The 22,402-nt window shown below is 46.0% G+C and overlaps 1 protein-coding gene across 1 annotated transcript; it reads right to left on the bottom strand.

Annotated features, from left to right (window-relative positions):
• Positions 1 to 2,737: 2,737 nt before the first annotated feature.
• On the bottom strand, positions 2,738 to 22,352 carry VPS20.2 (vacuolar protein sorting-associated protein 20.2). The gene is made up of 6 exons (XM_086822190.1): positions 22,213 to 22,352; positions 21,717 to 21,869; positions 21,427 to 21,579; positions 3,439 to 3,522; positions 3,044 to 3,299; positions 2,738 to 2,947 (listed from the first exon to the last, which is right to left on the bottom strand). Exons 1-6 carry the CDS (start codon positions 22,312 to 22,314, stop codon positions 2,925 to 2,927), a joined length of 771 nt encoding a protein of 256 aa, XP_086678316.1. The 5' UTR covers positions 22,315 to 22,352; the 3' UTR covers positions 2,738 to 2,924.
• Between the last annotated feature and the right edge of the window lie 50 nt (positions 22,353 to 22,402).

Below are 22,402 nucleotides of genomic sequence, written 5' to 3'. Positions count from 1 at the left end.
AGCTGCAGCCGCCGCCCTGCTGCAGTCACCTCAGCACCTTCCAGCCTTCGCAAAGCTACTGGTTGCAGATGAAGCAAGTAAGGGCTCTGTCAACTCTCCAGTGACTGCACCATCCGCCATGATGTTGGGCTTTTGGATGCCGGTACCTCCCTTCAGCGCTGCAATTAGAAGAAAGAGAGTGGCTGGCAGCTTCACAATAGCATAGATGTCATAGATCATGAGGTGGAGGTCATAGGAGAGCCTGGAGGCATTCGTTTAAAGACCTTTTGGACCCTGCTTCGAGGAGGGGAGTAAGCCAGGTGAATGTAGCTCTACTCCAGAAGCCAGCCTTCACAACCGCCTCTCGCCGGCTTAGCAGCTGCCGGCCACTTCACCACCGCTGCCTTCTTACCTTCTGCGTTCAGCGGCCTGCCTCTCGCCGGCCACCACTGCCTTCACACCAACCCTTCGCCCTTTCCACGCGACCCTTAGCTGTAGCTGGTCATCTTCTTTTTTCAGCCTTCCACCGCCATCAACGCTTGCTTCGCCTCCTTTGGCCACTTCACACCCAGGCGCCCTCCACGCCGGCCACTTTCTTCTTCGGCCACTTTCACAGCCTTCAACGGCCTTCTTTTAATGCAGCCAGCCGCCCACACGGCCTTAGATGCAGCCGGCTAATATTGCATTAAGCATTAATCTATTGCATTATTGCATAATGCAATAAGCTTAAGCCATAACGCATTAATACATTAAGAACAAGTTTAATGCATAATACATAAGCTCACACATAATGCATTGAGCTTAATATATTATTCAGATTTTCGTTTCTAATCTATGAACAAAAAATGAACACAACGATGAAAACAACAATGGAAAGCATATACATGAATGAGAAAACATTAGCAGGAGTAGATCTCAACCGCACAAGTACGTACTAATCTATATTTTTTTTCTCTTCTAATCACGAGCTCCGAGATTCCACACTCATGCTAACCCTAAACCTAAAAACAAAAAGAAATAGTGGTAGTAATGCAAGCTTCTCAACCGGTTTTGAGTCTTATGTAGCTCAATCCAATTGGATTTGCATCCCTTTCGGAGCCAGGGATTCAACCCGTACCGGTGCACAAAAGCTTATCCACGAATGGAGAGAATGCTAAGAATACTACTACCATTGACATAGACTTAATACACACACAAGCTCAATCTTGCCATTGCTCACTCACTCATCATCCCACTCATTCATGCATCCAATACAAGAAGAAAGCTAAGCTAATGCACACACAAGCTCAAAGCATACTTCATTCTCAAGCACTTACTTCCCTAGCATGCACACAAACCTTGAAGCTATCAACAAAGAAACATGCACACTAGAGAATAGACATGAGAAGAGAGACAAACATCAACTCATTGCATTGAATTAAAAAAGAACATTGCTCATACAATAATGTAGATGGGGAGAGAGAAGAGCTTGCACCTCTATGGAAAAAAGAGGGAGAGCTAGTCTCAAGAGAGCTCAAACATGAGTTTAGCCCAATGTGTCCCTAAGCTCTCAAATGAGCCACTTTTTATACAAAAGCTCTAAAACTCCCAAAACTTCCCATGTGGGATTATTCTTAAGCCCACTCCCACACTCATCTACAACTTGGAACTCTTTACAAGAGCCCTAAATAAGCCCGTCACGCAACAGCACAACACGCTTTATTTTCTTTGAGACAAATAACCCCCCCCCCCCCCCCACCTTCCCCCCCCAAATCCTCCACATTGCTTTCTTCCACCATCAAGGCTTGGAGTGGTATGCATACAGTTTTATGTCATAGGCCCCCTCAACTCAATAGAGAGGCTGCCAAGTAGCCCATTATGTGAAACGACCTTATCAAAGATGATCTTAGCAAACTCCTAGGTGCTGCAGGATATATGCAATGGTGAGGCTTGGAGAGATGTGCAGCGACAATATTTGACTTGAAAAACTTTAAAAGCATTTCGATGACTAGAGAGAACTGGATATCTATAGCCTAGCTCTTGGCCTAGCTCGGCGGCAGATTGAGGAGTGTTCTTATCTATATTACTTGGTGTGCTATTGTATGGTTGGCTTAGTTTGGCCCACAACTCCTTTTGACGACAAGGGAACACTACATGTTATACTTGTCCATATGGGCAAAGCTCAGAGATGTTTTACTTCATGATATCCCCCTAGTCATGATACATACCACCTTTGCTAAGTATTGAGCACCTGGGAGATTATTACTAGTATCATGGCATGGCATTTCTGGAAGGCCAAATGCTCAAAGGCCTTCGAGGGTATTCAAGTTTATGACATCCAGTGTATTTGTAGTATACATAGTGACATCATTCACACTCTTTTAGGCCCCCATGCAAGGATCTTCTAAAGCTGCGCAGACAAAGCATAACAGATAAATGAGAGCAGAACCATGACATTTCCTTCTCCCTTTGCATGATTTTATATAGAAGTCTCCTTTCTAAAAAAATAGCAACAAAAAAATTAGGATACTGCCGAAAATCCTTCGCGTCACAAATATACATTGGATTAAAATACTGCAAATTAATAGTTTTTCCACATTCTAATCGTTTGAAGCACGTCCTATACTTGCATAATAATCTTGGCACTAGTGTTCACATACAAACTATACAATGGATCTGAATGATTCTAATTTTTACGAGTAAAAATTATTTTCTCAATTTCAAAAAATGTGCAAAATGTAAGGAATTTTAGTTATAATTCAGCCCAAAAATCTGTAAATTTTCAAGGTAACTTTTAAATTTTTATAGCTCTTGAGACGGCATCACCAAAAAGGAGGAGAAGAGAGTGTATCATGTACATTTTTATGCACTTGTAATGAAGTGTCCTTTGGAAGGTTACTTTGACACCAAAACCATAATGCTTCCAGTGCTAAATGAGTACAACAGGCACCTCCACTGTATCATAATCATGCTGCTAAGGGCTCCCACTCTGCAACAGAAAGTTTTCAAAAGTCAGTCTTCCTTGTGGCATGCATTAACACAAAAACTAATGCTTATCAGCACACACTGCAGCTCACTGTTTTACCTTGGATTTCGGCTTTAATTTTTAACGAAACCTCTTGCTCTCCACCACCTTCAGAAGCTTCAATGGCAGCCGTAGGAGCAGTTGGAAGATTCAGAATTTCCTCCACATCAGCTTCTAGCTTTTCACCTTCAGATCTTGTCTTAGATGCATCTGCTAGCTCTGGGATCGGTTGCTTTTGTGGGACACGATACTGGTTTTCTGGTTCTTCAGTATCAGCAATTAGTTTGGGTGCTTCTGGCAGACCTTCAAGTTCCATCTGATTTGTATATAAACATTAGGGATCTGACATTTTTCGAAACCTTAAATTTTAAGAGAATCCAGTAGAAACAAACAGAAAGAAAAGTCATATGGACTGCAAGAAGCAGGTGCTAAGGCTGCATAGAAAAGAAAAAGACCTTCATCTCTAGCTCCTCAAACTCTGCTAAGACTGCTTCCTCATCCTCAGCTGAAAGACGCTCCCCAAGAGCAGCATTGATTTCCTGCATTCGGAAGTGTTACATACAACATTTTGTAAGAAAATACGAAACTCTGCTGCCTACAACACCACACTTATAAGCAATAGCTTTCTGCTCAGAGAGGACTCAAAGATAGTTGCACAACACAAGAATGTTGAAATAAAACTACTATTGCTGAACACTCACAATACATTACCAATTTCTGTGCATCCCCGTGCCCAAAATTCAGTACACAGTGGAGAGGAAAGGAGCTGAAATAGCGCACTAGTAACATGTTAGTTCATTCCCAATAATGCTTTTATCTCATGGTAACGCTCGTCAATGCCGCCCACCACCAATAACGCATTAGTTCATCCCGTGGTCTAAAGGAATGCGATTAGAAGGGAAAAAGCGAGTGGGAAAAGGACATTGAGAAGTGGAGGGAGACCCTTCACATACTTAGCACACCATTGAAGGGAGCAGATAGAAGGTGATTAGAAGGTGATTAGAAGGGAAAAAGTAAGTGGGAAGAGGACATTGAAAAGTGGAGAAAGAGCCATCCTTCACATACTTGGGAAAGTGTCACACTGGGCATCTTTTCCAGGGGGTTTAAGGGCCTCACAAAGGTTATCACCCTAAGTAGCCTACAAAGCTCTAGCAGCTCTCCTCAGTGCTGCATGACCGGATGGTTTATCCGGCCTTGTCATGTGCCAGATTTGGTGCCCGGTCACCCTTGTGTTCATGCTCTCTTGTTGTTAGGTCCAATCTGACATCTGTTTAGTGTGATCCCAGAAGTACTTCAAATATGACTTCTCATAATGAGTCTGTTGAAAACAAGAGCTTCATAAGGCATGGTCAAACTGGAAATAAAAACTTTAATTTCTAACCATGCTCCTCGAAATCCACCCCAAGGTGAACTACATGTGGCCTAATCTCGAGCCAATGAAAATGATGCTCCAGCTAGTTTTTACCTAGAGCCTCAGTGGAGTTATGGGCACAAGTCTGTGCTGTAGCATCATAGACAATGCGGATCTCTTCATTAATGCTGAGCTTTACCTCAAAGGGAAATGGACCTCAGCGTGCTTCAATCGGCTAGGATCATATGTCGGACAGCAACATGGGCAACATTTTTTTTCCGGGAAAAAGATCCTTCTATTAGTTAATGAAAAGCAACCACAATGGGCTAGATACAACCATGAGGGGCTATATACAAACTCACCTCATGTACGGGGTGGGAATCACATAATCATAAGGGGAAGAGACACTTCTCCTCCGGCTGGCCACTTTGTGAGGAGAAGGCTATCTCATACAGGGGGAAGGGGGGGGAGACAACCACACAGGTGGTCTGTAATGCCAAGTGGGGTCACCAACTCTATCTGTGACAAAAGGACTAGGCCTCCAGAGCCTCAAGAAAGCTTCCCGCCGCTTCCACAAGGTTGTATCCATGCGTACGTACCTTATTATAAGGTATGTTTTAGTGTACAGTACGGTACTGTACTGTACCGTACTGTACAGATCCATACGTGGCAGTTTTCTTTCCCCCCCTTCCCCTTTGGCCGGCCTTTGGTCCAAGATCATCCCGTCGTTATCGATTTTTCACTGCCCGTGGCGCTCACCTATAGCCGCTTATTTATCCACCCGTATGTCGGCATATGCTCACTTATGGTAGTGCTGTGTGAACAGGGCTTAACCAAGGGCACTTTTTCCCATGTGGTTTTCCCCTTGGATATCAAGTGTGAAAGGACACTAACATATAATATTTTGTACTTCTATATTATATGGATGTAGCACACATGCAAGGGTTGACTTGCATTTTGTGGATACCACACTTTTGGCTCTCTCTCTCTCATTTCTGTGTGTGAGCTTCTCTATCCTGCACCTAACCCTAATGTGCAGGTTTGTGTGTGTGAGTCCAACACCAACAATTGGTATCAAAGCTGGGAGCTGGCCTTGGAATTCTGCCCCTTGAAAAGCTGCAGCAAGCCTGCGAAATTCCGTCGCTTGCAGAGCTGGTTCCGTCGCTGCTCCTCCGGCCGGCGGTTCCGTCGCCACTGGTTCTGTCCGCCAGTTCCGGCGGCACTAGTGGGAAGCCCACCACCGCCGCTCAGCCCGCGGGCGGCACCTCCCTCTCCAGTCGGCGACGATAGTGCGCCCAGAACCATCGCCGCCCAGCAGCGCCTCCCCTCCGTCGTCGTTCCGTTCCGGCCGCCCATACCGTCACTGCTCCGTTCTGGCTGCGCTGAGCCACCGTCGACCGTTGCTGCTCCATTCTGGTTCCCCAGAGCCGCCGCCGTCACTACTGCCTTACGGCCGCCCAGCACACGGTTTTCGCCTCCAGCATTTAGACATCCACACGAGCCCGTTTTGGCCTCCATCTCCAGCTCCGTGCTTGCCCTGCGCCTACCGCCTCCGTCTTGTTGGTCACACCAACCAGCCAGCCCACGGAGCCACCTGTACCTGGCCGACTGGTGCCAGGCCCGTTCCGTACTGTACCATCCACGCACTAGCCTGCAGGTACTCTTATTTCAGAATAAATCAAAATAAAATAAAAATAAAATAAAATAAAAAGGTTGCAGGCATTTTGGTGCAGGTTCAGCAATCTTTTGGGGTTTGCCAAAGGTTACCCTCTGCCAGAAAAATTGCAAGTGGTGCCATTCAATTTGTTTGGTTTGGAATTTGGGGGTTTTCAAAATTGAGGTCAAAATCACCAAATTGAACCTCTTTCAGTTGTTTGCAGAAATTTGGGGCTTTTGTGAAAATTGGCCAATTAAATGCACATTGAAGCGATTGGAGTGAGATTGGAGCATGTAATTGGGTATTACAGCTGTGATTTGTCGCGTATGTATACACATTGTGTGTAATTGGACAATTTGGTGCAGGTTTACACTTGCTTTGGTTTGCAGGCATACATTTGCACAGGACATTTGGTTGCCTGGCAGTGCACATTGGTGCTTGGTTTGCTTGCAGGTATATTTTGTTGATATGGCACACAATGCTACAGATGTATTTGGTGTGCTCACCCAGGAGGACAAGTTGGATGGATCTAACTACTCCCTCTGATACAGCCAGCCACGCCTCAAAGGGGAGGTGCTCGAAGAACTCTTGATGTAGAACCTGCTCCCACACAAGAGCAGAAGAGATGGGACTCTAGAGATGCACAGGCCATGTCATTGATAGCCCTTTCAGTGAAAAAGACGATTATTCCGCACATTCGTTCTTGCAAGACATCGAAGCTTGCATGGGACACATTGGAAGCAATGTATCAGGTACGCAACGAGGAAAGAGTTGCCTACTTGAAGAGACAATTGGATCTTCTTTCTATGGATGAAGGTGACTCCATGGCAGATCATCTCACCAAAGTGAAAGATTGCAGAACAATTGCTCAACATTGATGAGGTTATCCCAGACAGACAGATGGTCACCAACACTCTTCATTCTTTACCACCTTCCTACTTGGGCTTTCACACCTCTCTCAACCTCTCAATGAAAGGAGGTGGTGATCCAGTCACTTTTGAAGAGCTGGTGGGTTTACTCTTGCAGGAGGAGCAAACAAGAGCAAACTTATCGAGCAACCGTGGTGGAGAAAAGGCATTTACAGCCAAGGATAAGGGTAAAGCAAAGAGCTTTAAGCATGGGGGACAACAGTCTAGCAAGGCTGACAAAGGGGATGCAAACAACAGTCATGGACAGCCCTCTTCTGGTGGTGAAAAGTCTGACAAAGGGGATGCAAACAAGCCCAAAAAGAAGGGCAAATGTCACTACTGCCATAAGCCTGGACACTACATCAATGAATGTAGGAAGCGAATTGCAAAAGAGAAAAGGAAAGAAGCAGGCAATGCAGTAGCAGACTCTTCTGATGACAAAGCACTGCAATCAGTTAATGTAATCCAGGAAGAGTACACTTTTTTGGTCACATGCACTAGTGGCACACCAAGTGCTTCAGACACTGATATGTCTTGCATTGCATCTGACAGACAGAATGCATCATGGCATTTTGATAGTGGTGCTTCGAGCCACATCACTTCATGCAAAGATGTATTTCAGCACTTGGTTTATGCTTCAAATGGCCGCACTGTATCATGTGCAGATCATACCACATATCCAGTAAAGGGAATTGGCAATGTCATACTTATTGCAGCCAATGGTGCCAATATTTGTATGAAAAATGTATTGTATGTTCCAGGGATAAAGAAAAATCTGCTCTCCGTCTCAGCCATAAACGACCAAGGTTTAAAGGTTGAATTTGAAGATGGGAAGTGTTTGGTAAAAGATGGGAAGTGTTTGGTAAAAGACCCATCAAAGGGTTATGAAACAGTCACTTCTGGAACACGATACAAAGGCTTGTATAAGCTGGACAGCTATGACAAGCGTACTTATGATGCAAATACAGTGGCTGCCCACACTCCTGCTATGCATGACGCAGAGCTATGGCATGCTCGTTTTGGGCATGTAAATTTTCGGAGTTTGATGCTTTTGCAGAATATGGTTTGATAATATGCCGCCTCTTGAGTCTCCACCAAGACATGTATGTGAGGGGTGTACTTTGGGAAAGATGCAACGAAAACCATTCCCCAAAGATGGAGCTGTTAGAGCTGAAAGTAAATTACAGCTCATACATAGTGATGTATGTGGTCCAATGCGGACACCATCCATAGGGAGGCATCTTTACTTCATCACATTCATTGATGACTACTCCAGGTTTGTTTGGGCTTACCCCTTGAAAGCGAAAGCAAATGTGTTTACATGCTTTCGACACTTTGTAGCAATTTGAACGGTGAATTTGATATGTCAGATTTGGGGCCTTTACACTACTATCTCGGCATACAGTTTATGCATACAGATGATGGCATTGTTATGCAGCAAACTAAGTACATAAAAAGTTTGCTAAAAAGGTTTCACATGGATGAATGTAAGCCAATTTCTACTCCAGTAGAACCAGGTGTACGGCTTACTATGCATGATATTGGAGAGCCTTTTGAGGCCGGCATTTACAGCCAGGCAGTGGGATGTTGTCAGAATACGTAGCGGAGATGATGACTAGATCTGGGAACACGAGAGCAAAACGCATGCAGAAAAATACAGCACAAGAGAGAGAGATATAAACGTGTAACTCTGCTCTATATACACAAGAAGATCCCGGAGTATGATACAAAATGGAATGGGGGGCTGGGGGCCTATTTATATGGCCCCATATGCCAGTCGGCTTGTGCTACAGGCAGCCGACTGGGCCTGAATCTCCACGACCATCAAAAAACAGCCAGTCGGCCACGTGTCAGCAGTCGGCCATCTCAGAAATGGAGTCGTGGACCAGTGCCATCAGTTGGCCAGCTACTGGGTCTTCCTGCCACCTCAGGGCTGCCTCCCAAGCCACAGAAAAAATGGAAAAAATAGGGGAAAAATACGGAGAGTGGGGAAAAATGAGAAAACACCTCATAAGGGTGGGCACACCCACAACAAAGGCCCTGGTGTATAAAAATAGACAGGAGATGACTTCTATCACCCCCTCTCAGCTCCTGGCTGTGAAACCAACCACAGGGAGCTGGGGTGCCGCCTGAGCAAATCCTGAGATAGCGACTTCGTGAAGAGATCCATCGTACTGTCCTCCGTCGAACAGAACTCTGAACAGAACTCTAGCAAGATGTCATCAGCAACGATCTGTTCACGAACAAAGTGCCTCTGGATGACTATGGGTTCCTCCAGTGGAAGCCCAAACCTGCAATGCAACCTCTTCATCCTCACCACCTCACAAGCAGCATCACAAACAGCCCAGTACTCTGCCACTGTCCGCGACAAGGCAAAAGATGACTGCCTCTTACTGCTTCGTAAAACTGCTCTTGGGCCTCTCCTCCCCAAACTCAGTCACTCCCACCGTGGAGTCGGACTCCATTCAACAACCCCCCTCCTATGTACAAGAGTCCATGATCCTTCGCATGCCGCAGAAACCACAGGAAACGCAATCCTGCCTCCCAAAGAGTCATCCGCAACCATGAGCTCAACTACCTCATCAGGAAGCTCCCGTCCAATCTGGTGTCCATCAACCAGATCAATGAACCATTCTGCTTCTGAGTCAAAGAGGCATCACACTGCTCACAAGGATCAACACCTGTTACGGTGCTAAAACAAGTCCTGGAAACCTGCTGAGACCACACAAGGCCTTGTGAAACCTGTCAACCACCCCCTCTAAATCCGGAACCACAAAGCCTGGAGTATGCACCTCCTTCTGCAAGTAATCAACTGCCACCTGCCTGGCTTTTCAAAAGGTCCCCGTGGAAAGAACATCCTCCTGGAGGTCCTTTGTCCCGAATACTACGAGACATCAGAGCATAAGTTACCTGTTCAGTTTCCTCTGACAGACGAACACAAGAACTACCAGCATCAGTCTGGAGAGTTCCTACCAACTACTACCATCTACTAGCAAGCTATCCACCATTTGGTCCCGGAAAGCCTGTACCTGCAGTGTATCCACACTTAAGTGGCCATTACCAGACTGCCACTCATCACAAACCTGAGGACCTGGGAGAGAGTGCTGAAAGCTTGTAAACTCCATTCTCCACTCCGCCTTCCCAAACTACCTGGCCTGTTGCTTTGTCCCGAAGAGCAACAAAATGCTCATCAAACTCCACCCGTACGCCAGTCTTGCAAACCTGATGCACTGACAACAGATGAAAACCAAGTGCCGGAACATACAACACCTGGGAGGAATGCTTCCCTCCTCTGCCAATCGGGAACTATCTCCATCCTGCCCTCACTGTGAACTGGGATAGTGGATGTATCCCCAGTAAGAATGTGACCAAAAAGCCTGCAGAGATCCTGTAAACTAGAACGGGAAGGAGTCATGTGCCTGGAAGCACCACTATCTAGAATCCACTCGTGAGTATCCGTTGCGGAGAGTCCTCCAATCGCTACTGTCGCCGCCGCCTTCCTTTCGCTTCGCCTCCTTCCCGGCGCCTCGCCACCCTTGCTCATCTTCTGCGTTCGCCCGGTCACCCTTGCTCAGGCCCCCAAGGCAGCAACATAACTCTCTCTCTCTCTCTCTCTCTCTCTCTCTCTCAGAGCCTTAGCCCACCCTCTGTGGACCATGCATAGAGCTCTCAGTCTCTCTCTCCTTCAAGTCTTTCTCTCTCTCTCTCTCTCTCTCTCTCTCTCTCTCTCTCTCTCTCTCAGCCGAGCTGCCCACTAAATATTATGCATTGCATGATTGCTGAATCCTGATTGAAATTGTATGGCATTGTGCATTGAATTTGTCAATCAATCATGCATTGACTTGTGATTCTAATTTCTCACTTTTGAATTAGTAGGTTTTTGACCTTGTTGTGTCTCTATTTCGAAAGTTTTATATGTCAATGTGGACATGGACTGAAATACCGTGTAGGTGGCTGAAATTTCTGAGATTTTATGTATTTTTACCAAGGGTACGTATTTTTACGTACCTTAAAATTTTTTTCCGTACCAAACAACGTACTGTACGTATGGATCCGTACAGTACATAACGTTTGGAACCACCTTGCCGTGGAGGTTCGGAGGCCTTAACTGGCCAACGGTCGAAAGGCCGTAATACCAACAAGGGCAAAGGGAAGGCTTCACCGGAGAAGTCTTCTGAGAAGAAGCCTGATCCAGAACGAGAGAAGCTGAAGGCCGAAAGATCGTGTAATGATTGTGGCGAGAAAGGCCACTATTGGAGGAAGTGCCCTAAGCGGACAAGGAAGAGTGCTGATTCCTGAGCCTCAGCTGTGAAGACTCCTGCATTTGTGCACTTGGAGATGGTGGACTCCGATGCTTCATCATCTTCGAGCGAGGAGGCAGTTGGCTTCACCGCGAAGGATACCCGGGAATGGATTCTCGACAGTGGTGCTTCCAGGCACATGACTCCATCCCGTGACTTCTTTCTGGATCTGAAACGGCAGTCAGGTCGTATCTTTATTGGCGATAACTCCACTATTCCGATACATAGTGAGGGCCGGATGGAGATTATTCCCGACGGCAAGGGGGGCAAGCATGCTTCCCGTGTTCTTTATGTCCCTGCTCTGGGTTTTCATCTTCTGTCAGTGCATGAGGTATGCAAGACTGGCTTTTGGGTGGAATTTGAGGAGCATTCAGTTGCTCTGAGGAGGATCTCTCTACTTCATGCTGCTTGTTGATGATCGTACCAGATTCACATGGGTCTACTTTCTTTCCCAGAAGGACCAGGCTTTTGCTCGGTTCAAGGATTGGCACGTGATGGTGGAGAAAGAGTCTGGATTTCAGGTCAAGACTCTCAGGGCTGACAAAGGAGGTGAATTCTCCTCGACTGTATTTTTCCGGTTTTGTGCAGATCATGGCATCAAGAGGGAATCGGCCAATACCGGATCGCCTTCGGAGAATGGAGTTGTTGAACGTAAGAACAGGACTATGGTAGAGATGGCGAGGACCATGCTGGAGCATCGTGATCTTCCTCGTCCACTTTGGGGTGAGGCTGTGGCAACAGCTGTCCATACCATTAACCGCTCTCCGATGACTTCTGTACCCCATATGACTCCATTTGAGGCATATTTTGGCAGGAAACCCGATGTCTCGCACTTCCGTGTCTTTGGGAGTGACGCGTATGTACATATTCCGAAGAAGCAGAGGGGGAAGCTTGACTCCAAGTCCCGCAAGCTGGTGTTTGTGGGGTATAACTCTCTTTCCAAGGGATACAGGTTGTATGATCCAGAGAGGAACGAGATTGTTGTCAGCCGGGATGTGGTCTTTGACGAGCATGTTCCAGCATCCATTGTCGAGGAGCCGCCACTTCTTGGAGATCCAGAGGAGTCTGATGATGATTCCCAGTTTACCACTCCAGTTGATCCACCTCAGTCATCACAGGAGGTTGAGCCCGCAGCTGGAGTTGAGCCCCCGCGACCACAGGAGGCTCCACGATCTGTTCGAGTACCTAGATGGTTGTTAGACACCCTTCGGGAGTCAGGTGTCACGGAGCTACCCTCCGAGTGGACCACAGAGGACGGCCCTCGAAGATCACATCGAGTCTGAGATAAAAGCAACACGGCGGAGCTTCTTCAGGTGAACTATGCTCTGATGTCTCGTATCATGCGGGATAAAGAGCCCACTTCCGTAAAGGAAGCCCTTTCACAGGATACTTGGAGGGAAGCCATGCAGGTGGAACTTGATGCCATCGAGAAGAACAACACTTGGGAGTTGGTACCGAGGCCGTCGAAGCGGTCAATCATTGGTGTCAAATGGGTCTTTAAGACCAAGTACGCGTCTGATGGGTCGGTGGACAAACACAAAGCCAGGCTTGTGGCTAAGGGTTATGCTCAGCGGCCAGGCATCGACTACGAGGATACCTTTGCACCGATAGCACGGATGACCACGATTCGGACCATTCTTGCCCTTGCTTCTTCTCAGAGGTGGCCCGTGTACCAGATGGATGTAAAATCTGCGTTCCTTAATGGTGACCTGCAGGAGGAGGTGTACGTTGAGCAGCCTCCAGGCTTTATTGTTCCAGGATCGGAAGGGATGGTTTACAGGTTACGTAAGGCCTTGTATGGTCTTAAGCAGGCTCCGAGGGCTTGGAATTAGAAGATTGATTCCTTCTTTATTCGGACTGGATTTCAGAGATCGGTTGCAGATCCGAACCTGTATCTCTTTCGGGAACGCGGCATGGTCACACTTATCATCCTTTATGTGGATGATCTCATTCTCACCGGCGGTCATGTGGAGCACATTGGAGTGACGAAGGCTGCCTTGTCAAAGGAGTTTGAGATAACCGACTTAGGCTTACTCCACTTCTTCTTGGGATTGGAGATCTGGCAGACCCAGAGGGGGTTTTTCGTCTCTCAGCAGCGGTATGTTCATGAGTTGCTTGAGGCCTTGGGGATGGAGAACTGCAAGCCTATTACTTCACCGATGGACCCGAACACAAAGTTAACCATTACAGATCCTTGTGAGCCAGTTGATGCCTCGCAGTACCGGAAGTTGGTTGGTTCATTGATCTGGTTGCTGAACACCAGATTGGACTTGAGCTTCTCCGTGGGGCTGTTAAGCTCTTTTATGCAGACGCCATTGAAGACTCATTGGGACGCAGGATTGCAGATCTTGCGGTATCTGCAGAGTACGAAGGATCTGGGACTCTTTTACATAGGTGGGAATGGAGTCAAGCTCCAAGGTTGGAGTGACTCAGATTGGGGAGGAGATCCAGACACGAGGAGATCTACTTCAGGATACACTTTTACCCTCGGCTCAGGAGCAGTTTCTTGGAGCAGCAAGAAGCAGCCAACTATTGCCCTTTCTTCGACAGAGGCAGAGTATCGAGCTGCTTGTGGTGCTGCTTGTGAGGTTGTATGGCTGCGGCGGAGGCTGCTAGGCGAGATTGGGTTTCCACAGAGGGAGCCCACAATCATCCAGTGTGATAACCAGAGTTGTATAGCTATTGCTCGGAACCCGGTTTTCCATGCCCGGACCAAGCATATAGAGATACAGTATCACTTTGTACGTGAGAAGATTTTGGCGGGTGACATCTTGCTACTTCATTGTTCGACGGAGGACAATGCGGCGGACCTCTTCACGAAGTCTCTACCTCAGGCGGCACTCCAGCTCCCTGGGGTTGGTTTCACAGCCAGGAGCTGAGAGGGGGTGTTAGAAGTCATCTCCTGTCTATTTGTATACACCAGGGCCTCTGTTGTGGGTGTGCCCGCCCGTATATCATTTTTCCACACTCCTCGTATTTTTTCCCTATTTGTCCCATTTTTTCGTAGTGGTGGGAGGGCTGCCAGATGATGCCAGGAGCACCCCAATGCTGGCCGACTAGACTTTCTTTAGGCATGGGCATCAGGGCTGCTGGCCGACTGCTTTTCTCTAGTCGTGGGCATCAATATGCTGGCCGACTGCTGTTTTATCAGTCGTGGGGTTTTTTCCCAGTCGTGGGCACTATCTGCTGCTGGCCGACTGCCAACATGGAGTTGTATATATTGTCCCTCAGCCCCCACCACTTCCTCATTCAGTATTTCCGGGATCTTGTGTATAGAGAAGAGTTTACACACCTATCTCTCTGTGTTTCTTGTGCTGATTATTTTCTGCAGTCTACTTGCTCTTGTGTACCCAAGTTTGGTTATCATTTCCGCTGCATATTCTGACACTATCTACTGTTTTGGCTATTGTGTACATGACCTGTGCAGCCCTGTACGCTGCTGCTACAGCAGCTGCCTGCCACCAACAGAACCTCCGTCTCGCTTGGCAGCCGCCTGGATTGTGCCTCTTATACCTCTTGTTACGCCTGGATACACCGCCATCATCTGCTGCCAGTTGTACCGCTTCCAGAGCACTTGTGTGCTGCCAAACAGCACCACCACTTGTTGTTTTGGGCACTAGCAAATTCTATTGTATCGCTCGTGAGATTAATCCAGTTCATACGCTCCTACATGGTCTTGTGTGGGCTGTCCCTTCTCAAGTTTGGACAACAAGAACACAGTTGATCATCTCAGACTTCGTCAACTACACAATCCACCTGTGTACTTCGAGAACAAGCTTGGAGATTACTTGGACTTGGAACTTGGATTCGGAACGTGGACTTAGAACTTGGATTTGGAACTTGGACTTGGATTTGGACTTGAACTTGGAACTTGTACTTGGAACTTGGACTTGGAATTTGGATTTGGACTTACATTTGGATTTGGATTTGGACTTGAATATTGGATCTGGTACTAGCCCGGTGAGAGATTCTTGTGGGTCATCCCCGTGGTGTGCTCGGTATCAGAGATCTTGTGCCTTAACATTGACTTCGACTTGGGATTCTACATTGGCATATTTGTTTGCTTTTGTATTCATTGTTGTATTGATCGTGGCCAGTTTGCCTATGCATTGTTCTTGAATAAATTCTTGAAAGGGGGCGGTATGTTCCCCACTCAGTGTGGTGTATTGTGCAAAGTTCCTTAATCCTTTCTCTCTCCCCCCCTCTCTCTATATCTTTATCTCTTGGATACGTGGTTGAGTCTGTTCACGGCCCTTCCCGCTGGGCTTACAGAACAAGCATACTTTTCTATAGCTTTATTAATGTAAATATAGCTTACAATGGGTACGGTACTACCAGTGGTACCAACATCAAAGCCATGCTCTTTGCCTCTATGCATAAAAACCACTTTCTTTTCTTTATGGGAAACCTTAGGATCCAAGCAAAAGTGCCAAGGCATCCCAAGAATAACATCACATCCTGTAAGTGGAGCAATCCAAAAGTCCTCATGATCCAAGTATCCCTGTGTGTGTATGTGTAACTTTCCAAAGACAGGGGTCAAACTCACATCCTTGCCCTCAAAGGCCACATCTACATGTATATGCATACCCAACTCCTCACACTTCGAAGTCATCTGTATAGATATAAAATTATCGGTAGAAGAATTATCAAATATAAACAAAGCAGTTTGATCCTTCAGTTTTCCCCAAGCTTTGCAAAGAAAACGGCTTTTTGGTTTATGTATTGAATTCCCATTCGCATCTAGAATCACATTCACATTGAGTTTAGCTTCCTGTACATCTATTTTCTTGGGGTTTTCAGGGCACTGACTCTTCATGTGATCTTTACTACCGCAATTAAAACACTTTTCCTCCTTTCTGTACTGCTCATATTGTTGTTTTGACATCTTCGGAACATTTCGCCTACCCCCCGGCTTCTTCCCTAAGCCATGCTTTGTATCCTTGTCCTCTTTGGGCACACTTTTAGGTAGCTGTCCACCCTAAATTTTCCCTGTGAGCTGAATTCTTGCTTTACATGCAACTCCTCGGAAACAGTGGTGGCTACTCTTGTAAAGTCCGGTTTGGGAACACCACCAAGCTTTTTTGAATGATTCTCTGCAAGCTTGACTCAAGTTTCCTCTTCTTCTCATCTTCATTGATATGCATCAAAGGAGTTACCTTGAAAACTTCGGCATTGCAAGAATGAGACAAGAGCGTGAGCAGCAAAGGGGTGCAGTGGCTCCACAAATGCATCAACAGTATTGTAAGATTCCTCCCCAGCCTCTCAAAATGTCCAGCATCTTCCCCTGTAATCAATCCCTCTTCAGAAATATAAAAGACCTTGTTTCTAACTGTTTTAACCTAGAGAGAGAAAATATTCTAGAGAGAGAATATTCAGATAAGAAGAGACACATTCTCCCTCATGCTGAGTCAGTATGTCCCACCTCTTTCCGAACATCCTTCTCGAAATTTGGAGGTAGAAACTGATCATAAAACTGAATTTTGAACTTCTCCCAAGTCGGGACAGCCGTGTGATCAAGAAGCTTAGCCATCCACCACCAATCATTGGCAATGTCCTTGATGCATACCCTCATGTTGGAGCATAGGCTTCTCTGAAAACTCCTCATTGCAAAACGCAATCTCAAACTGTCTAATGAAAGATAGAGCCTTGGATATATCCATATTACCATTAAAGCTTTCAAATTTGACCTCCTTGTGGCCCAACTTGAAACTCTCCACTCTTCTGTCTCACAATGTCTAGTACAATCAATTGGGAATACAAGATCTCCCCTCAGAAGTCGAACCCTACTCCTAAAATATAGCCTGCTGTGGAGCATCCACCGAAATCACCTCCTCCTAATGAATGTCGGATGATTCCTCCACCTGAGGGTGACCCGGTGATGAAAGCTGACTCCTCCACAATATTGGTGGATAAGCTTGCCCCTTTGTCCTTTGACTTCCCTTCCAAATCTTGCATGCGAGTCCGGAATTGTCGCCATAAGTGCCCCTCTTTGGAGCAATAATCACAAATCTTCTGGTTGCCAGAAGAATTAGAAGTTGAAGACCCCTTCGGCTTTGCATCTTTGGAGTCCTTAGAGTTCTCAGAAGGAGGTGCTCCACCTTTGCCTTTGTTAGATTGCCTCCCTCTCTGACCAATGAAAGCAAAATCCCTGAATCTGCTATCCTGATCAAGGACCATCATACCAGGTAATGGTTTTCGTACGTCTTGAGGTAAGAAGTGAGGAATAGAAGCTCTCATATTTCGGGAGCAAATGAGCAAGTAGCCGGATGGCCATATCCTCAGTGGAAATCTCCTTCCTGCACCCAGAATCTCAGATCACAATGACTCCAGTTTGTTGATGTGATCTCGCATGGAAGTAAGTGGGTGAAAGCTTCAACATTTGAAGCTCCAAGGAAACTCTCTTCATAGGTGTCTTCCGGTCGTAGATGTCGGAGAGTCTCTTCCAAGCAACATGTGCATGGGTACTTCCGGTCGTAGATGTCGGAGAGTCTCTTCCAAGCAACATGTGCATGGGTATTCAGTTTGATGTGAGCGATGACAGGGTTCACAGTTCAAAAGAATGAATGACTGAGCACAGGCATTAAGCCGATCCCATAGAGCAGCTTCGTGCATAAGGGCATCCCTCGTATCCTCATCGTCTATGGTGTCCGGGTTGGGCCTGAGGACCAGTTGAGTGATGAACTCCAGAAGATCGTAAGTCACCAAGACTACTTCCACCATGACTTTCTAGATGTTGTAGTTTGTATAGTGGTATTGAGCGGTGCTTATACCGGCGGTTCTACAGTGCCACTGAGCAACGGTTATATCAACGGTTTTACAACACTTATAGTAGCATAACGTAAAACATTGCAAATAAGCACCGCTATTGCTTGCTTTTGTTGTAGTGTTCTTAGAGGGTCCTTTTTGAGTCCAATTTTGCCTAATGTTTGAGCCTCAAAAGTTATCTCAAGAAATATATTTAAGTACACCAAGAGGGAGCCTAAACTCACTCTTATGTGGGGAAAAACTGGACCCAATCTTTTGTAGGGGCGAATTGGACCCATCTTGTGTCTTGAGCAAATTGTTTATTCTATTTATGCTTGGTATTTAATAGTTTTGCAGTCAATTCTCGGGTTAATGTCAACCTCCCACAATAGTGGTATTGGATCAGCGAAGTGTGATTGCAATTGAAATCACTGTAAAGAGCGAACAAGGAGGTGAAAGAAGCTAAAACAAAGGTAAATTTCCAATTCCAATGAATAGGAAAGACTATGGTTTCAAAGAGAAGCTTGTTTTTGTCCTCTGGGGAATTTAAACTCATATTTCTTTTACCCAATTTAGTCATCTCAAGGTGGAAAACCATTTTTCAAACCCACTCAAGCTCCAAAACCACTTTTCAATTCCCTCAACCTCTCCAAGATTAAAGCTTATGGGATGTGATCAATATGACTTGAGCATCATTATTCTTTACTCAGATTCTCTAGAGCTTCAAGCTTCAAAATTTTGGAAATTCAATAGCGTAGAAAGCTTCTACTTTCCGCAATTATTTTTACAAAAAAAAATTGCACTTTCTTCCCTATTATGCGCACTATCGCCAACTGGAAATTTCTCTCTCTTCCCAATTTACGTGCCGCTGATGACTTCTTTCTTCTTCTCTTTCTTTGTTATTGCAGTGTTGCCAACCAATTACTTCTATTTGGTTGCCTTGCTTAGGTAATCACCTTAGCTAGCTTACATACACTTTGGTCTTATTAAAGCTTCAATCTTTTGATTTGCATTAGTGGATTTGGAGACCCTAAAGTGCGCGAAGAAGTATACAAGATGGGAAAACTTATGAGGTAGAGACTTAGAGTAAGCCAAAGATTATGAATGCAAGGTTATCTTATCTAGTTCTTTGTGCTAACAATGGTGACTAATGTTTCTCATAGGTACATAAGCTTAAAGGAGATAGATCCATCTTCAATTTTAATGCAGCTCGCATAATGGCAGTGGGAGGCAGTGTGCTTGATCAAGGACAATTTTCGAAGATCCATACTCACTAGTCAACTACATCTAGTGGCAGAGGGCAGCATATATACACACTACTATATGAGCTGGTCGACTGTTTCCTAGGCTCCTAGTACGTACCTACACGACCTGAAAATAGGTAGAATACCATAAAAAAGGGTGGGCAACCCACATCAAAGGCCCATAAAATAGGGGAAAATATGGGGAATGCCAAAGCATGGAAATGGCCCCTGTAAACACCAGAGAAGCCACTAGTAGGAGATGATATATGCTAACACTGACCCCCCCCCCTCCCCACCCCACCCCCCTCTTCTTTTTAAGGCTAGATTACAAGAGGAGTCTACTACAGATACAAACTTGCAGGTGCCCGCGGTTCACCACCAGTCTAAACCTAATTATTCCAGACACAAGGATGAATAAAGTAAAACAATACCCCGTGAACCTCACGGTTGACCTGCCACAGGATCGTACAAGTCCATAGCAGCAGACAAACCCCCTAATATCTGCTCAAACACTCCATAAGCCTGTAGCGAAAACGTTTTTGCTACCAGCAGCCCCCGAAGATGTCAATCAGCCCGGAATCAGGCCCGAATCTCAGCGAGTCCTCTCCCTTGAAGATTAGCGCTAGATTTTTATGCCTCCAAAAGGAAGTCTACATGCATATTTCTCAGTGCTTTTTCTCATGCAAAAAGGGGCACCTATTTGATGCATGCCCTCTAGGTGTCTGATGCCCACATAACAACTGGCCATGGTTTTAAAATATTGCCTGGCCCATGTGAAAACTTTATAAAGTATCCGGCCTTCTCTAAGTGAGTGTGTACACCTGCACTCATAAACCTTAGTAACATGTACATAAAGCAATAAAATTAATTAAAACATAGTTACCATGCCACCTGTTAGTCCCAAACATATGTGCACATACCTGTCCACAGGGTTGTCTGGGCAACCCCGACCCCATGGAGAAAACACATCCAGTAAACCCAAGCATTGTCCAAGTAGTAATACAAGTCAAACAAATAAAAATTGGAGTTCAAACATGCACATGAAAGCATCAAAGTACTAGAAGAATCACCCATCTGCTATATTTGTATCTCAAAAATTATATACAGACGCCAGAATTCCTCCTCGGCACGTCATGTACAAAAATAGATCCCGGCACCAAGGGTAGCTAGTCTCTATATACATGTCAAAAGTACGTTCTTCTAGGGTATGCATCCATTCACACCTATCGTGTCGTGGCCTCCAAGTAAGAGTTCCTCCTCACAAGATCCATACACATGCACAAGATTAAGAGTAGAAGCCCGCAAAATTAGGAGTTGGTGGCAATCCACATCCTCGTCCCCCAGCACTTGCCAGCGGTGGGAGATCATCAACAACATTGCGGCATGGCACATCTGGCGGGCACAGTGCAACGAGGCCATTGAGAGCTCCCTCACCCCCCAGTGTGCCATTAGGAAAGATATAATTCATACCCTTCCAAGTTAGCAGTGGAGCTTTAGGGAGATTCGGACCGCATGTGCGGAGATGTCAAGAGGCCTTCCTCCGCACCTGGCAAGAGGGCTCCTTCCTCTCAGACAGTGCCGGTGACCTCACTTGGCACTATAGGCCCAGGAGTTAGACTCACCTGGACTAAGGTTCACGTATACTAATGTGTCCCTACACATGGATACACACTAACACATGGATGTTAGATCATATAGATCTTTAAACAGTGTCAGGGCCAGTGAGTCCGAATCCTGGGCCGACACCGTGGGAGGTCTCTGAAGATAATGGATCAAACCAGTTCTTTGTGGGAACCACTGCTGCAGCGGGAAGGCCTTCATCTGTAAGAGTACCCCCATTGTTCATCACACTAGCGTTGGCGCTCACCTGGCCAGTGGGGCGACAGCAGTGGTGGCAGACTTGCTGTCAGTCCTGGTCCTGCTCCATCAACTGCGAGGGGAGAAAACTAGAAACGGCACACCGCTGCCAAAGAGAGCAGACGAGCAGCATGGGCAAGCAACAGAAAAAGGGAGGGATTGGACAGGAGGAGGAAGCTGAAGGGGAATAGGGGCGAAGGCCGGCTGGGGGCAGGGGAACTCCAGCTCCTGTCGACGTTGAACTGGCATGTAACCTTACATAACCCAAGGAACCACATTGAGGTATGCAACCCATGAATACAAATGCACCTGAACTTTCATAATGTCTAACGAGTCAAATTCATTCACTTGATCCTGTTTTAGCATGGTAAAAGATAGTACCTCCTGATATGCCTTAGCTTCAGCTGTCTCATCCATCAGCTTCTGCACATCCTCAATGTTTACTTCACTCTGCAAGTCCTTGATTGCTTTGTGTCCTGTCTTCAAACTTTCAAACACAGCCTTTTGCTTGCTTGCTAGCTCAACGTCTGACAGCTGCCAAAGAACAAGCGAAAGCAAAGAAGGTGAAACTACAATCCTGCTGAGTGCCAATGCACAAATAATGTCAGAGAGGGTAAAACAGCGATTTTGAAATATCACTTTTACAACACCAAGAAGTTTGTTGCTTTTACCTGTTGTTCGACGTTGAGCAACCAAGCATCAACATTCCTCAGCAGCTCCTCTTGTACTTTCTTCTTCTTTAAAGCAAGAAGTGCACGATCCCGCTTCCTCTCCTTCACTAGTTCTCGTGCCACTTGTGTCTCTCTCTCTATGACTCTTTCCAGCTACAGAAGGAGAAAAATACCCAGCCGACGTGACTAAGAAGGTCGAGAAAGCTCACAAAGCAAAGCAATGCTTGCATGGTGCATAGGGTCGATCTTTCTTTTTCTTCAGAGGTAAAGTCCAAGTCAATATATGATCTCTGAAGAAAACACTTAGAGCCAGCGGGTAGAATGATAATTGATTAGAAGAAGAATCTAGTTAGTAAAGGTATAGATGGATGAGAAAAAAAACCTAACCCTGAATCACAAATGAGATCCTCTATTGCGCAGGTCAAGGAAAGGATGAATACACTGTTATTCTGCAAAAACCTTAAACAAAACAGCGGAGAGAGAAAAACAGACATACTTGCTGCTGATACTGAGAGAGCTTCCGGCGCTGAGTCTTGAGGGAGAGTATTGCGCGGTCGACATCGTTAACTTTAGGTTTTTTGCTGAAGAGGTTTCCCATAGTCTGTTTCCTTCAGCAGAAAGCGGAAGAAGAAGATAGAAAAAACCTTGTGTTCCTGCAGATGAACTTGCAGTCTTCGATCGGAACA

Source organism: Cibotium barometz, chromosome 28 (genome assembly GCF_041138505.1).
Source record: "Cibotium barometz isolate CiBa-2024 chromosome 28, ASM4113850v1, whole genome shotgun sequence".
Classification (NCBI taxonomy): Eukaryota; Viridiplantae; Streptophyta; class Polypodiopsida; order Cyatheales; family Cibotiaceae; genus Cibotium; species Cibotium barometz.
Note: the sequence above shows the minus strand (reverse complement) of the source record. Positions and strands in the feature narration are given on the sequence as shown.

What these genes read in the sequence shown, in the direction of transcription:
- VPS20.2 (XM_086822190.1), bottom strand. Translation starts at nt 22,314, where the DNA reads ATGGGAAACCTCTTCAGCAAAAAACCTAAAGTTAACGATGTCGACCGC. An exon ending in TCTCTCAGTATCAGCAGCAA is followed by an intron (nt 21,870 to 22,212) that starts GTATGTCTGTTT and finishes CTCCTTCTGTAG; the next exon opens with CTGGAAAGAGTCATAGAGAG. An exon ending in TTGAGGAGCTAGAGATGAAG is followed by an intron (nt 3,300 to 3,438) that starts GTCTTTTTCTTT and finishes TATACAAATCAG; the next exon opens with ATGGAACTTGAAGGTCTGCC.